This window comes from Tachyglossus aculeatus, chromosome X3 (genome assembly GCF_015852505.1).
Source record: "Tachyglossus aculeatus isolate mTacAcu1 chromosome X3, mTacAcu1.pri, whole genome shotgun sequence".
Taxonomy (NCBI): Eukaryota; Metazoa; Chordata; class Mammalia; order Monotremata; family Tachyglossidae; genus Tachyglossus; species Tachyglossus aculeatus.
Window position 1 is genome coordinate 10,427,510 of NC_052099.1, and position 15,923 is coordinate 10,443,432.

Sequence of the window (15,923 nt, forward strand, 5' to 3'; positions counted from 1 at the left end):
TTTTATTTTGTTAGTATGTTTGGTTTTGTTCTCTGTCTCCCCCTTTTAGACTGTGAGCCCACTGTTGGGTAGGGACTGTCTCTATATGTTGCCAACTTGTACTTCCCAAGTGCTTAGTACAGTGCTCTGCACACAGTAAGCGCTCAATAAATACGATTGATTGATTGTACTTTGTTGTAAAGTAATCTTGTAGCTCAAAAATCTTCCTAACTGAATTACAAGATACCCAAGTGTTAATTTTAACCTTAACCATTCAGCTTTCTCTTGATGACATAAATGGTGGGGAAATACAGTTTCCATTTCTCCAGTTGGCAAAAGGTTTAATACTAGAAAAGTGATTCCTATATTTTGGATTTCCAGTGTAAATTCCTTTTCTGTTCTAATTTTTCTGTCATCGTTTCCCAACCTTCTTAAATACATTTCTCTTTTCTCAATTCCGGATTAACGCCAGTACATACATTTGAAATGCTTAAAAAAGGACTAGACCCTTTTTATGCATGTGTTTCGATTCTAAGATTAGCATTAGTCAAAGTTTTAAAAGGCATCTGTTACTAGCAAGAAAGTAATTTTAAAGAACATCTGGCAATGCATAACTGTTTGCCTGTAGCGGACACACTAGAGTTCCTGTGCTCTTCCAGGCTGTGGAAACATGCCCACAGTAAGAGAGGTTCCCTGAGGTTGCAGAGGAGTACAGCACAAACTAAATTGAACCCATTGACATTGTCACCATACAGTGTTGTAATAACATCAATCCAATGTTTTGTTCCTCAGGCCAAATAGAAGTCATCATGGATCGTCGACTCATGCAAGATGATAATCGTGGCCTCGGACAAGGTGTCCAAGATAACAAGATCACAGCAAATTTATTCCGAATTCTACTGGAAAAAAGAAACGGGGTGGATATGGTAGGTGGAAATACATGGGTTTCATTGCAGTTCTTTTACAAGGCATTTCAATCATATACTGACACTGTCTTTGAGAATTTGTCATTAGTACAAAACGTACTGATACTCAGATATCTGAGAAATGAAAATATTCTCTGCTAGAACAACACAGAGAGCAAGCAACTGCATACAGTCTTATAAACTCTGGCTTAGGCTTGCATGATTTCTTTTTAGTCCTTGAGGGTTTTCCATTGCTATGTTCTTGCCCTCTCTGAAGTGCTAGAACCTTGCAGAGGCAGTGAGCTGAGTGATGGCAGTATGTCTAACTCAGATATATTTCCTCATATTTAACTTGCCTTCTGACATATTTTTAGTGAAATACATACTTTTTTAAAATATTGGAACCTGAAAACTTAGTAAGTGCTTAAGTACCATAATTGTTATTATTACAACTTACCCCCAAGTTTATTCTGCTATGTGACTTTGGGCAAGCCACTTCACTTTGCTGTGTCTGTTACCTCATCTGTAAAATGGGGACCAAGACTGTGAGCTTCAATTTACTGTATCCACCCCAGTGCTTAGTATAGTGCCTGGCACAGAGTAAGTGCTTAACTAATACCACAGTTATTATTGATGATAATTGATTTTTTTGTTTTTGTTTTTATGGTATTTGTTAAGCACTTACTATGTGCCAAGCACTGTTCTAAGCACCAGGGTAGATACAAAGTTGGTAGATACACAGTCCATGTCCAACATGGGGCTTACCGTCTTGACCCCCATTTTTCAGATGAGGTAACTGAGGCACAGAGAAGTGAAGTGACTAGCCCAAGGTCAGACCCCAAACAGTCGAGCTGGGACTAGAACCCAGGTCCTTCTGGCTCCCAGACTCGTTCTCTATCCACTAGGCCATGCTGCTTCTCATCCTCACTAGTTCCTAGTAGACCTGACATATCAGTCTAATTCAGCCTTTATGGGTTGGGAGACACACTTGCTCTCATCCTCAATTTCACAGTGCATGTGTGGTGAAATTAAAGATGGAAGTGATCAGAAGCCATATGCTGTCATCTTGATTTCACCATACATTCTTGGGGGTGCTTTGAGCACATGTGCTCACCTAAGTCAAATAAAAATATCAAGGTAGCAAACACTTTTGCCCATATTCATAATGTATTTGAAAGTCAATAGCAGCCCCTTTACAAGCAATAGTCATGACCAGGATTTGTGATCTTGTGGGTGGCCCTTCAAAATCCTTTTGAGCCATTACGACTGGTTAAATTAACTTCTGACAAGAAGGTAGAAAAGGAATTATTAAGTGGAGTTGGAAAGGAGTTAAGTAAACTCATTGTGGGCAGAACGTATCTGCCAACTCTATTGTACTCTCCCAAGTACTTAGTATAGTGTTGTACACTTAAGTGCTCAGTAAATACCACTGATGATGACATAGCCTTGGTGGGTATGTTCAAAGGAGAGCAGAGGTTAATGACCAAACTTGTGGGAGAAAATTAATGGGTGGCTAGCCTGGTTTGAGATCCTGGTGATTCCGGGCCTGACAGATTTTCAAGCCCAGATGCCCATTGGAAGAAGAATATTTTTGTGTTTTCAAAAATGTTGTGTGGTCTCATAAAAGAATGTATAAAAAGTCAGCAAATGTAAGTATCTTTCACTTCAGTGCTGGCTAGATAGAAAACACCCATTTATAGGAGCTTCAGAGTATTCTAATGAGGTGGCAAATATCTTCTCAGATATATTTAAGAACTTTTAAATTCCAGAGCCAATTTCTGGGAAAAAGTACATGAATCTGCGAAATTGACATGTTTCCAGGATTTGGAAACCCAGAACCCATCTGTGAGCAGGTGATTCCCAAGAAATTACAAATAACCTAAATGTACCAGAGAGATAGCATTTCCCAGGACATTTGCATACAGTGAAATTTACTGAGTAAAATTATTTTGTTGTGGTATTTAAGCACAATATGCCAAGCACTGCACTAATCGCTGGGTTCGGTATAAGCTAATCAAGTTGGACACAGTCCATGTTGCATAAGGGGCTCCCAGTCTTAATCCCCATTTTGCAGATGAGGTACCTGAGGCCCAGAGAAGTGAAGTGACTTGCCCAAAATCACACAGCAGACAAGTGGCAGAGCTGGGATTAGAACCCAGATCCTTCTTACTCCCAGGCCCATGCTTTTTCCACTAAAGGCACATTGCTTCTCGTAGAAAAATCTATGGGGGAAAAAAATTCCAAGACAACTTTTAATACATAATTTTAGCTAGCACTAATGATTCCGGAAAGAACACGCCATGAAAGGAAGGCATCTGGGGCTTGGGAGGATTTGAACTACTGCCAAGCTGATGAGTCCTGCTGTTCGGCATGTTTTTGGCATTCTTCTGTAGCTTTGTCTCTTCTTTATTACTCATCACAAGATTTTTGCTACGATGAACAGGCAACCCTCTATCTGCAGTGCTGCATGAGATCATGAAATGATATGGTTGTGTGCTTTGTGAGTTGCCTTCTTCCAACAGTTCACCCTTCATTTTTCTTAGAGGCTGAATTTCAGGTACTGCAGGCTTTCGTTTCACAAATCTGGTAAGGCACCTCTATTCTAAACCAGCGAGAGAAAATGAAAGCTATGTTTGCTACAAGCAATTTAAGATACTAAGATGTCTTCATTCCTATGCATTATGACTATAATGCTGCATATCTTTCTAGAACTTTGTCTTCTGGCTTGCCTAAATTGGATTGTTCTAACTGGACACTTTCATCTGGTACCTTTTCCCCCATTCTAAGGAGAAACCGTTCATTTCCACTTAACAATAGTAGATTAGTATAGGTTCTGCTTATACAGCTTCTAGTTATTCACTACTTAAACAACCAAACCTTTGAATAGCTTCAAACTTTGTCAATCAAAAAATAGTTTTTATTGAGCACTTACGGTGTGCAGAGTACTGTATTAGGTGCTTGTCAACAGTAGAATAATGTAATTGCTTTTGGGGAGTGAGAAGCATACTTAAATTACTGCTTACAAGAAGTTCCACCTGGCAATTCTCCCCCAACACTTAGTACAGAACTCTGCACACAGCTCTTAATAAATACTATCATTACTACTTATGTTATGGTTAGAGCACATGGCTGCTTTATAAACTCAAATTATTCATTCATTCAATCGTATTTATTGAGCACTTACTATGTGCAGAGCACTGTACTAAGCGCTTGAGAAGTACAAGTTGGCAACATATAGAGACGGTCCCTACCCAACAGTGGGCTCACAGTCTAGAAAGGGGAGACAGAGAACAAAACAAAACATATTAACAAAATAAAATAAATAGAATAAATATGCACAGAGTAATAAATTCATACAAACATATACATATATACAGGTGCTGTGGGGAGGGGAAGGAGGTAAGGTGGGGGGTGAGGAGGGGGAGAAGGAGGAGGGGGCTCAGTCTGGGAAGGCCTCCTGGAGGAGGTGAGCTCTGAGTAGGGCCTTGAAGGGAGGAAGAGAGCTAGCTTGGCGGATGTGCGGAGGGAGGGCATTCCAGGCCAGGGGGATGACATGGGCCGGAGGTCGACGGCGGGACAGGCGAGAACGAGGCACAGTGAGGAGATTAGCAGCAGAGGAGCGGAGGGTGTGGGCTGGGCTGTAGAAGGAGAGAAGGGAGGTGAGGTAGGAGGGGGCGAGGTGATGGAGAGCCTTGAAGCTGAGGGTGAGGAGTTTTTGCCTGATGCATAGGTTGATTGGTAGCCACTGGAGATTTTTGAGGAAATATGAGCATGCACGTGTGGCTCTTTCATTTGTTCAGCTTCAGTGATAAAGCTTTGAAGACATTCATTTTCTCCTATAAGTCTTCTAGTTGGTGAGTTTTATGAAGTGATAATACACCATTTGATGTTTTTGCTTGTAAATATTGTGTATGCACATACCACGGGTGGCCACCTGCTGGCACTTCTTCACTTGCTGAGCAGCTAGCACCCATGCTTTATTATTCATTATTTCAACACCACCACCACGTTGGTGACAGGCTGTAATGAGTCACTGCTCCTGGCCTTTTAGCTGCACATGCATATTTTCATGCAAGAAAACTTTCTGTGGCTCTTAGAGATACAGTAGTAATCAACCGATCATATGTATTGAGAGCTTACTGTGTGTAGTGAACTGTGCTAAGGGCTTGGGAGAATACAGTATAACAGAGTTTGTAGACACTTCCCCAGCCCACAATGAGCTTGCAGTCTTGAGGAGGATACAGATATAATATAAATAAATTATGGATATGTACATAAGGGTGGTGGGGCTGAGGGAGGAGTGAATAAAGGATACAAAAACAAGCACAAAGACAACACTGAAAGGGAGTTGTAGAAGAAGAAGAAATGAGGGCTTAGCTGGGGAAGGCCTCTTGGAGGAGATATGCTTTTACTATGGCTTTGAAGGTTGGGGGAGTGATTGCCATATATGAAGAGGGAGGACATTCCAGGCAAGAGGCAGGATTTGGGTAAGAGGTCAGCTGTGAGATAGACAAGACAGAGGTTCAATGAAGAGCGTGGCATTAGAGGAGCAAAGTGTGCAGGCTGGGCTGTAGTAGGAAATCAGGGAGGTAAGGTAGGAGGGGGCAAGGCAATTGACTGTTTTAAAGCTGACGATAAGGAGTTTCTGTTTGATATGGAGGTGGGCAGGCAACCCCTGCATAAAATGTACAGAGAGATGCAAATATAGTGGAACAACACTAATTTTTTTTTCATTTATCCTAATAGACAGAAGAAAAGAAGTTAGTCAGCTTTCCATCTCTCCTGAGCCACATGACTTCTTTTTTCATGAACCACCCAGTAATTCCAATGACAACAAGTGCCGACATCAGTATCTCTCATATTCTGAATGACTTTTCTCCACTCGTTTCATCACTGCCATGTGACATTCACCTAGTTAACCTGAGGACAATCCAATCCAAGGTAAGCTGCTAATTCTTTTTTTTAAAAAAAAGAACAAGCCTCCACAGTGTTGTTTTTGTGAAAACATAATCCATTCTTTCAGAGTAAAAAATGTTGTGTGGCCCTAGTTGCTTTAGTTTTAGGAGTTGAAAGGCCTGTAGAATGCACAATAATTCATCAGATTCATGTATTTCAGTTCCTGCCCTTAATAGTAACTAATTCACAGTGCATCAGAGTTCAGTTAGAGCCACTGCCAGGATTAAGCCCAAGAATTGTACATTGTGGGAGGAATGGAGTTAAGTAGACTCTTCGTGATCTCTTTTAAGGCATTCAGTTTAGGCCTTAAAACCTGAAGTTCATTCAGTCTTACTTAGCCAAAATGCATTTGGTTGGACATTCTTACTCAGAACTAAATGTTATTGTCAAACTGGGGGGAAAATAACTTGTGGCATTGTATTTCTCTGGGGTTGGCTTAATGGGAAAATAGTTTCCTATTTTCATCACTGACCAGAATGATGGAGTAGAGAGCATTCTCGTTAAATTTAAAATTGGTGTTATTTACACCAACCTAGAAGAGACTGAAAATGACAGAAAACTTGACATTGGCAAATTGGAGAAATGGGGGTGGGGGAGAGGAGGAAGAGTTTACCAACTGCACAAAATACCAGTTGGACTTTGCCTGGAAAAGTATGCTCAAAGAGACATAAAAAGGCATTTGGCCAGTGAGAACCATAAGGTAATCCTACTTGTTCATGCTAAGGCCAGACACTTGTTATGGGTTTGAATAACTCAATTTCTGTTTCTGTAACTCCAGTGTGTGTATTGTTTATATGAGTTTTCCCACATATGTCCATGCATGTCTTTCTGTTGATTTTCCAAGTGTGTGTGTTTGTCCACATATGTCTGCTCCAGCCAGAAGGACTGAGGCAAGCAGGAGGTGAGAAGCAGCTCTGTGATTCTCAGCCTCCCTCTTACCCCATGTACTAGGGTGGCCTAGTAGAAAGAGCAAGGGACTGAAAGTCAGAAGACCCAGGTTCTAGTCCTACCACTGGCCTGCTATGTGAGCTTGGCAAGTCACTTAATCTCTCTGGGCCTCAGTTTCATCATCTGTAAAATGAGAATGATAGCGAACCTCATGTGGGACAGGGACTTGTCCACTCTGATAAGCTTTTTATCTATCCCAGTGCTAATGGCGTAACAAATTCCATAATTACTATTAGCAGAGATGCCATGAAGAGAGAACTCTCCTGAGAAATGATTGTGTGAGTCTTGTTAGGTACGGAAGAGAGCAAACATTTTCTTTAAAGACATGTATCCCCTATATTAAAAGTAAACCTCCCTCCAGCCCATGGCTCTTTCCAGTTATCACTCATCTCCCTCCTACCATTCCTTTCCAAACTCCTTGAACAAGATGTCTACACCTGCTGCCTCCAATTCAAGGCTCAGTTTTTGGTCTTATTCTATCCTCCATCTACACGAACTCCCTCAGTGAACTCAGTGGCTTCCACAGCTTCACCTACCATCTCTACACAGATGATTCCCAAATCTACCTCTCCAATACTGTCCTCTCTCCTTCTCTGCAGGTTTGCATTTGCTCCTGCCTTTAGGACACCTTTACTTGAACGTCCTGCTGACACCTAAAATTTAACATGTCTGAATCAAAACTCTCATTTCCAACCCTCTCCTCCCCCCATCTTTCCCGTCACTGTAAATAACACTGCTATCCTCCCTGTCTCACCAACCTTGCTGTTATCCTCAATTAATCTCTCTTATTCAACCCACATATTCAGTCAGCTAATCCTGTCAATTCTAGCCTCATGGCATTTCTAGAATCCACCCCTTCCTCTCCTTCCAAACTGCTACCACACTGGTCCAAGCACATATTATATCCTGCCTGCTTTGATAATCAGCATTATCAAAAAATTCATTCTGCACACATCTCCCCACGCAGCAAAAACCTTTGCCCATCTATCTCCGCATCAAACAGAAACTCCTTACTATCGTCTTTAAGGCACTCAGTCAGCTCTCCCCCTCCTACCCTTTGATTCTTGCCCCTCCCTCACCTCGACAACATCTCTGTATATTTCCTTGTGCTCTTCATTTCAACATCTGCTTCTGCCTTGAGAACAGAGATCCTGTCTACCAACTTTTGTATTGTACTGTCCCAAAGCACTGAGTACTCTGCTTTGCACACAGTAACCACTCATTTGATCAATTTGAAGTAATTCATGTGTCCCTCATTGTCTTAAAGTATTGTCATTCTCTACTCTTAGGGAGATGATAATTGGAGCAAGTTGAGATGGGTATAGATTTAAAGTAGTTGGTAAAGTAGATTTAAAGTAGTCGGTAGTTAACTTTATCAGCTATTCTACTGCTGCTAACTAAAGAAAATGGTTGTCCACCTTGAACTAGCAGAATGGTGTTTGTCTCATTGAGTTAAAGAAGTTGTTGAGAATATCTCATTTGGAGGAAGCTGTGCTATTTAGTGATGTGTGGCTTTGCTTCTCTTCCACCCTGTCTTTTTTTTTTTCCAATCATGCACATTGTGTTCCTTTACTTTTAATCTGTGTTTTCTATTGACTCTTCAGAATGAGGTGCAGTTTTCCCATTTAATAACTCTGATTTTTACAGGAGGTTTTAGCCTTCACAAGATAGAGAAGTATCTTCTTAATGTTTCCTGAAAGCTACAATTTTTTATGTTCTGTTTGCTTTTTTGAAGAGATTGTATTTTTCTGCATACGTACCTTCTCACTTAGAATTGGAAAAAAATGTTGGGTTTTTTGTGGTTTTATTATGGCCATTAGAATACGCCACCTAGAAAATGTTATTCCAACTGGGGATCGGTTCAGTGGCTCAGAACTTGTAACCGGGCATTTCTAGCCTGTCCATCTGCCAGTGCATTAAATCCACTGAGAAATGAGCCACCATGTGTGCTTTTGGAGGAGAAGAATTAGTTGAGGTAATTTTTCCCCTTTGCTACTTGGCCAATCTGTAACTTTTTGCAACGTGTGCATTAAATAAATGACTTCAGAGGAAGCTTTGGTGGGAGAATGAAACCATGGTAAGAGGTAACTAGGTTTTGAATCTCTCGTTTAATCCCCTCATCAGTCCAGATTTCACAGAAGTACTTGAAGTTAAAAATGATCAGGAAAGGATTTCGAAGTTCTTCAGAATCAACAGAAGAGTGTTTGAGGCTAAAATCAGGGCACAGTTTTTTTTTTCCCCAATGCAAATGTACAAAAATCTTTTGCAACACTAAATGGGAAAGTCTTGGGCTTTTAGCTGAGAAAAGGAAAAGCCAGACATGCAGGCTTGAGTCCCTAAGTTGAACTGAATATGTGCAGTGCATTTTTCCAAAATCCTGGGAATCTGTGCATAGCCACACCTATGTAGTACCCCAAATCTGCTAATCAATTCCTGACTTTATCCAGAATGAATTCAGAACATAACAAAATTAGGATAACTCTAGAAATTTCCTCCCAAGACCTATCATTTGATTCCTCATGGGTACTATTCTGTAGGTGTGGGAATTCAATCAATCAGTAGTATTTATTGAGCACTTACTGTGTGAAGAGCACTGTACTAAGCGCTTGGGAAGTACAAGTTCCCAAGACAGTCCAGAGACGGTCCCTACCCAGCAGTGGGCTCACAGTCTAGAAGGGGGAGACAGAGAACAAAACAAAACATATTAACAAAATAAAATAAATTGAATAGATATGTACAAGTAAAATAGAGTAATAAACATGTACAAACATATACATATATACAGGTGCTGTGGGGAAGGGAAGGAGGTAAGACGGGGTGATGGAGAGGGGGATGAGGGGGAGAGGAAGGAGGGGGCTCAGTCTGGGAAGGCCTCCTGGAGGAGGTGAGCTCTCAGTAGGGCCTTGAAGGGAGGAAGAGAGCTAGCTTGGCGGATGTGCGGAGGGAGGGCATTCCAGGCCCAGGGGATGACATGGGCCGGGGGTCGACAGCGGGACAGGCGAGAACGAGGCATGGTGAGGAGATTAGCGGCAGAGGAGTGGAGGGTGCGGGGTGGGCTGTAGAAGGAGAGAAGGGAGGTGAGGTAGGAGGGGGCGAGGTGATGGAGAGCCTTGAAGCCGAGGGTGAGGAGTTTCTGCCTGATGCGCAGATTGATTGGTAGCCACTGGAGATTTTTGAGGAGGGGAGTAACATGCCCACAGCGTTTCTGGACAAAGACATTCCGGGCAGCAGTGTGAAGTATGGATTGAATTCAGAGACTGTAACTTTCCATTAGTGATAACGGATGATTAAATGTCATACAAGATCCTCTATCAGTATTAAGTAGTCTTTCTCATTTAAAGAGGAAGGAAAAAAAAGTATATGGCAGAGGTGGTGTAGGTGATATATTAGCATCATTAGTTCAGTGGAAAAATCTTCAATAATTAAGGGTGGTGTTTTTATTGCAGCCATTGGTAAGACTTTTGACATATATAGATCTGATGGTGCAAACATGGTAAAAATAGAAAAGCACAATAGTGTAAACAGGATGTTTCTTATACTATCCCTTAACAATAGTGAACTCGAAGTGCATGATGATAAAGATTTTCAAACAGTTGCTTTATGGAGAAATAAGGACAGCTTAAATATTTGAAGCTATGCTGGACTATCATTTTTGCCTCAAGCATTTTCCTTGAAAAACAATTCATGAATCCTGTATTGAATTAAAATAGAGACAATGCTTTGTCTTAGCTTACCATTCTGAGGAAAGTGGTGGAATTCTTCTCTGCAAGCCAAATGACAAATTCTATTTTCACAAAGAGAAATTCCATTTTCAGTGAATTTAATTTTCCAATTCCAATAATGAATTTGGAGCTACTTACAGAATTATCAGGATCTCCTGGTAGCATTCTCTGAACTGCTGCCAATGCTTCCAAATGCAAAGCCCAAGAAGTGGGCAGAACTCCCGAGTTTTGGTTCTTGGATGAGACAGTGGTGAAGGGCTTAGAGCTAAGCAACTTTTGAAGAGAGGTGGAATTTTCTCAGGAGCAGCAGTCTGCTGGCCTACACAAAAAATTAAATTGTGGTATAACACTTTGAAAAAAAAAAAGAAACTAGGAGAAAGCTAGTGAGTGAGGAAATGACAGGATGGTAGCTTAAGGTCCATGGCTATGCTGGGGTAGGGACCAAGGAGGAATGCAGTTGGAATCTTTCAATATTTTTGAGGGAAAAAATAAGGGCAAATTAGAGGGAAATCGGCAGATGTGAAGGTTGGCTAAGAGGCAAAGCCAAAATATAGAAATTCTTCTACTCTAACACTAGAATTCTGAAAAGTAACAAAAGTAGTGTGTGGCCAGCGGAGTACTAACTAGTAATTAGCATCACTGAGACATGCTGGAGGGAAGAAAACCCAATGGGATGCAGTGGTGCTAGGCTATATCACCACCAGTGTTATTTGAGCACTTACACCTGTGCAGAGCACTGTATTAAGCACCTGGGAGAGTACAATACAACAGAGTTGGTAGACATATTCTCTGCTCACAATGAGCCTACAGTCTAGAGGGGGAGATAGATGTTAATATAAATAAAAAAATGTATAAATTTAGATATGTACATAAGTGCTGTGGGGCAAATATCAACTGCAGAAAGGTCACAGATCTGAGTACAGTACACTATCTAGAAAAGAAAAAAGTGAGTAGAGAGCTAAGGGTGTGTTACCATAGTAACAGCAACAAAAAATTTTCCTCTCAGCCAGGCCCCATCCTGATCTCTCTAACATGGCAAGCTGAAGAGGAAGTAACAGCATGCCATTTTGAACTTTTAGAGCAGTGTGGTCTAGTGGAAAGAACATTGGACTGGGAGTCAGAGGACCTGGGTTCTAATCCTGGCTTCGCCACCTGTCTGCTTTGTTACCTTGGGCAAGTTGCTATAACTTCTCTGTGCCTCAGTTTCTTCATTTGGAAAATGGGGATTAGATACGTGTCTCTCTTCCCTCTTAGACTTGTGAGCCCCATGTGGGACAGGGGCTGTGTCCAGCCTGATTAATTTGTATCTACCCCAGTGCTTAGAACACATAGTAAGTGCTTGACAAATACCATGATTATTATTATTAGAGTGTGGGGGTGGTTGTGGCAGTGGCTGATTTCACTTGTATTCTAACCAGCCTCGCCCTGGGAGGTGAAGAGCATGAAACTGCTCCATAGATGTATTGTTCTGCAGATCCTGTGTTATTTATTCTTGTCCTTGTCTTTTTATGGGTTTTTTTGTTGTTGTTTCACCTTTCCCTATGTGTCTTTCTACAACTCTTTTCTCCTCTCAAGCTAACCTTCTCACTGTCCCTAGTCTCACCACTCCAGCCTTCAGCCCCCTCTCCCAAAGCTGTTCCCCCAGCCTGGAACCCCCTTCCTCTAAATCTGACAGACCTCAACGCTCCCTTCATTCAAGTCCTCCTAAAAATCCCACCTCTTCCAACAAGCCTTCCCCATATAGTTTCCTTCAACCCACGTCAAACAAACTCACCTTTAAGCTCCAGCACATAGCACTCATTTATACCCACCTTGAGCATGTTTGGATATGTCACTCAACTGTACATTCAATTGCTTTGATAATTAGTAAATATGTTTATGCCTGCCTTCTTCATTAAAGTGTAAATAGTAATAACAATAAATAATTGAATGTTCAATTGAATAATCTATTACAAAAGACGTCGAATGGGGGGATAGCTGTCGTTTGTCTGATTTGGAAAGCATTCCAAGCCTGGATCAGGAAACAAAATCACATAGTAAGTGCTTAATAAATACCATTACTCCTAGGAAAGTTGATTGATATGGTGGCAATGGTGATATTATCAACTGAGATGTGAAGGGAAGTGGATTTAGGGGGAAAGAGGAGGAGTTATGTTTTAGACTCAGTGATGGCAAGGAGGAGGGGGGAATGGACCGGGAGTAAGTCGAGGTTTACCTCTCTATCCCTGACCTATCTCCCCCTTTGCGGTCTCACTTTGCCTTCAGGACCTTTCTATCTGGATGCCCCGCTGACACCTCAAACTAAACACATCCAAAACAGAATGCCTCATCTTCCCACTCAAACCCTGTCCTTCCCCTGACTTTCTTATCACTTTAGACAACACCACTATCCTCTCTCAGAAGGCTTTAATCTCGGAATTATCCTCCACTCATCGTATATAACCCATGTACTCAATCTGTCACTAAATCTATGGTACTTGTTAAGCACTTACTGTGTCAAACACTGTTAGTTAACACTGTTAACAGAGAAGTTAAGTGGCTTGCTCAAGGTCACACAACAGACAAGTAGCAGAGCCGGGATTAGAACCCATGTCCATCTGACTCCCAGGCACGTACTCTATCCACTAAGATACGCTGCTTCTAGATACAATCAGATCAGCCTCAGTCCCTGGCCCACAGCTTAAGGGGGAACAAGAACAATAATTTTTAAGGCTCATTGTACAGATGAGGAAACTGAGGCACAATTAAAATGACTTGCCCAAAGTCACAAACAGCAGGTAAGTGTTGGAGCATGGATTAGAACCCAGGCCTCTTGATTTCCAGTCCCATGTTCTTTCCACTAGATAACACTGCTTCTAAATTATCCTTAGCAGAGTAATTCTTTGTTACCCAACCCTGAAGAAAATTTTCTTCCATTTACTACTTTCTTCCAGGTACTACAGCATTCAGCCTAATGGAAAGAGCCTGGGCTTGGAAGTCAAAGTTTCTGGGTTCAAACCCCAGCTCCACCACCTGTCTGCTGTGTGACCTTGGACAAGTTACTTCACTTCTTTGTGCCTCAGTTCCCTCACCGGTAAAATGAAAGTTAAATCCCAGTCCCTCCACCGTGAGCCCCACACGGGCCAGGACTGTGTCCACCCTGATTAACTTGTATCTACCTCAGCACTTAGAACAGTGCTTGGTACAGAGTGAGTGCTTAACAAGCAGTATAATTTTGACTACATGTTAACGACTACATGAAGGGGAGAAGTTAACTGATGCTTCACTACCCTGTTTTCCTAGAACTGGTACTCCCAAATGGTACTTTATCTTAAAAATACTATTTGAGAACATTTGTCCTAAAATGACCTAGAAACAAATAGATTACTGAGGTAAAATTTGATTTAATTACATTCATTCAGCTTCTATCTAAATCTGCATCTATAACCTTTATATAGTCAAAAATTCTGTAGCAGTCCACTCAATACTGTCTGTGGCCATTCTCTTTTTCTACAATCAAATTATTAGCAATATTGCTATTGGATACTGCAATGAAACTTCATAATGCAGATCCTTCTAGCCAAAACTACAATGTGAAGACCACTTTAAACTGTCAAAATGGATTAAAATCAAATCTGTGTGGTGGAGCTGGCAGCTGGCCAAAAAAGAGGTTTTTGTGTGCAATGTATTAAGAAACTTTAACCTGTAGTGATGCTACATTGCGGGCAAGGAACAAGCCTGCTAATTCTGTTGCATTGTACTCTCTCAAGCGCTTAGTCCAGTGCTCAGCACATAGTAAGCACTCAATAAATATGAGTGATTGATTAAAGACAGTGACAGGCATGCAGATAATTTCAGTGGGACTATCAACATAGTGGAGAACCTCATACAAATGCTCCCATAGACATAATTATACATTGCCTAATTTCTATAAACTCTTAGTTTTGTTTCTCCTAATATATTTCAAATTTAACAAACTTAACAATTAAGTCAAACATTTGGAAATCTGAGAAATCCATCATACCATTTACTGTGCAGAGGAATGCAAAGACTGCTAGCGGATCTAGAAAAGGCAAGCCAGTATCCATAGTTAACTAGTCATTTCTTGCATTACTTTACCCTTATGGGTAAATAATGTAGTGTGATTTTAAATGTTTCAATAAACTGAGCTTAATTCAAATTAGCATGGAATAAGTGCAACTCATCCTGTTTAAATAGCATTGGAAAAACAGTGAATAAACCAAATGCAGTACATTTGACAACCTCAGATAGTGTTGATGAATATGCTTATTAAATTTGACTTAGGTACCCAATACCCGTACATGTGATAGCAGCCAGGATGAAGGGCGAGGAAAGGAGAAGAGGAGGAAGCAGGTGCAGAATAAGTGCTTAGTACAGTGCTCTGCATATAGTAAGCACTCAATGAATAACATTGAATGAATGAATACCAAGTGGTAGGGTAGATTAGAGGATCATCTGGTTGGATGCAGTCCATGTCCTTAATGGGTTATGGTCTGAGCCCCCTTTTTACAGATGAGGTAACTGAGGCACAGAGAAGATAAGTGACTTTCCCAAGGTCACACAGCAAACATGTGGCGGTTCATCCATAATGCTTGCTTTCACTATCTATTTTGGATCCAACACTGTTGATGGAAGAAATGGTTATGTACGTGGTGTTGGTCAAGGTACTTGTATTATAAACACAATGTTCTTCAAAAACAGAACTCCTGCATTAAAGGAGAACTGACTGTTCATAAAAACGGGAAATTTGTTATTATAGATGTGATTAAGTCCTCATTAATGTTGAATCAACTTCAATATCTGTAAACCCAAGACCTGTTCTTAATTGAAGAACAGCCTGTTTAGTTCTTCTCTGAAGACACAAGTGCCACAGCAGGATCTGGATAGCTCAGAATGGGGCTTACCTTTGCTTTCAAAGAAATTCTAGGTGTTTTTGAGACTTAAGGGAACTAAGACTCATTTGCACAATGAGCCAGTGAGAGTGCTAGGAATATCTCTTCTATTTTTAATGGTATTTTTTAAGCACATACTACATGTCAAACACTATTCTAAGCACTGGGGCAGGTACAAGTTAATTAGGTCGGACACGATCCCCATCCCGCATGGGGCTCCCAGTCTGAGTAGGAGGGAGAGCGGTAATTTAATTCCCATTTTACAGTTGAGGAAACTGGCCCAGAGAAGTGATTTGTCCAAGGTCACACAGCAAGCATTGGGCAGAGCCAAGATTAAAACCCAGCCTTCCTCATCCTTGAGACTGTAAACTCATTGCAGGCAGGGAATGTGTCTGTTGTACTCTTCGAAGCACTTAGTACAGGGCTCTGCACACTTAAGCACTCAATAAATATGATGGGCTGATTGATGGGAAGGACATTGAGGATAAGACCAATAGCTACAGCATGGATCTCACAGTGTG

At 41.2% G+C, this 15,923-nt stretch overlaps 1 protein-coding gene across 3 annotated transcripts in view; it reads left to right on the top strand.

Moving 5' to 3' along the window:
* The window catches only part of MAN2A1 (mannosidase alpha class 2A member 1), a 158,003-nt gene that overhangs the window by 134,885 nt on the left and 7,195 nt on the right, over positions 1-15,923 (top strand). For 2 of the 3 annotated variants that reach the window (XM_038770503.1, XM_038770502.1), the window contains exons 19-20: positions 772-905; positions 5,631-5,825. In XM_038770503.1, the coding sequence (XP_038626431.1) occupies positions 772-905; positions 5,631-5,825 (329 nt within the window). Of the gene's footprint in view, positions 1-771; positions 906-5,630; positions 5,826-13,443; positions 13,479-15,923 lie in introns of those variants that run through there. The other variant, XM_038770504.1, reaches the window with a different exon arrangement.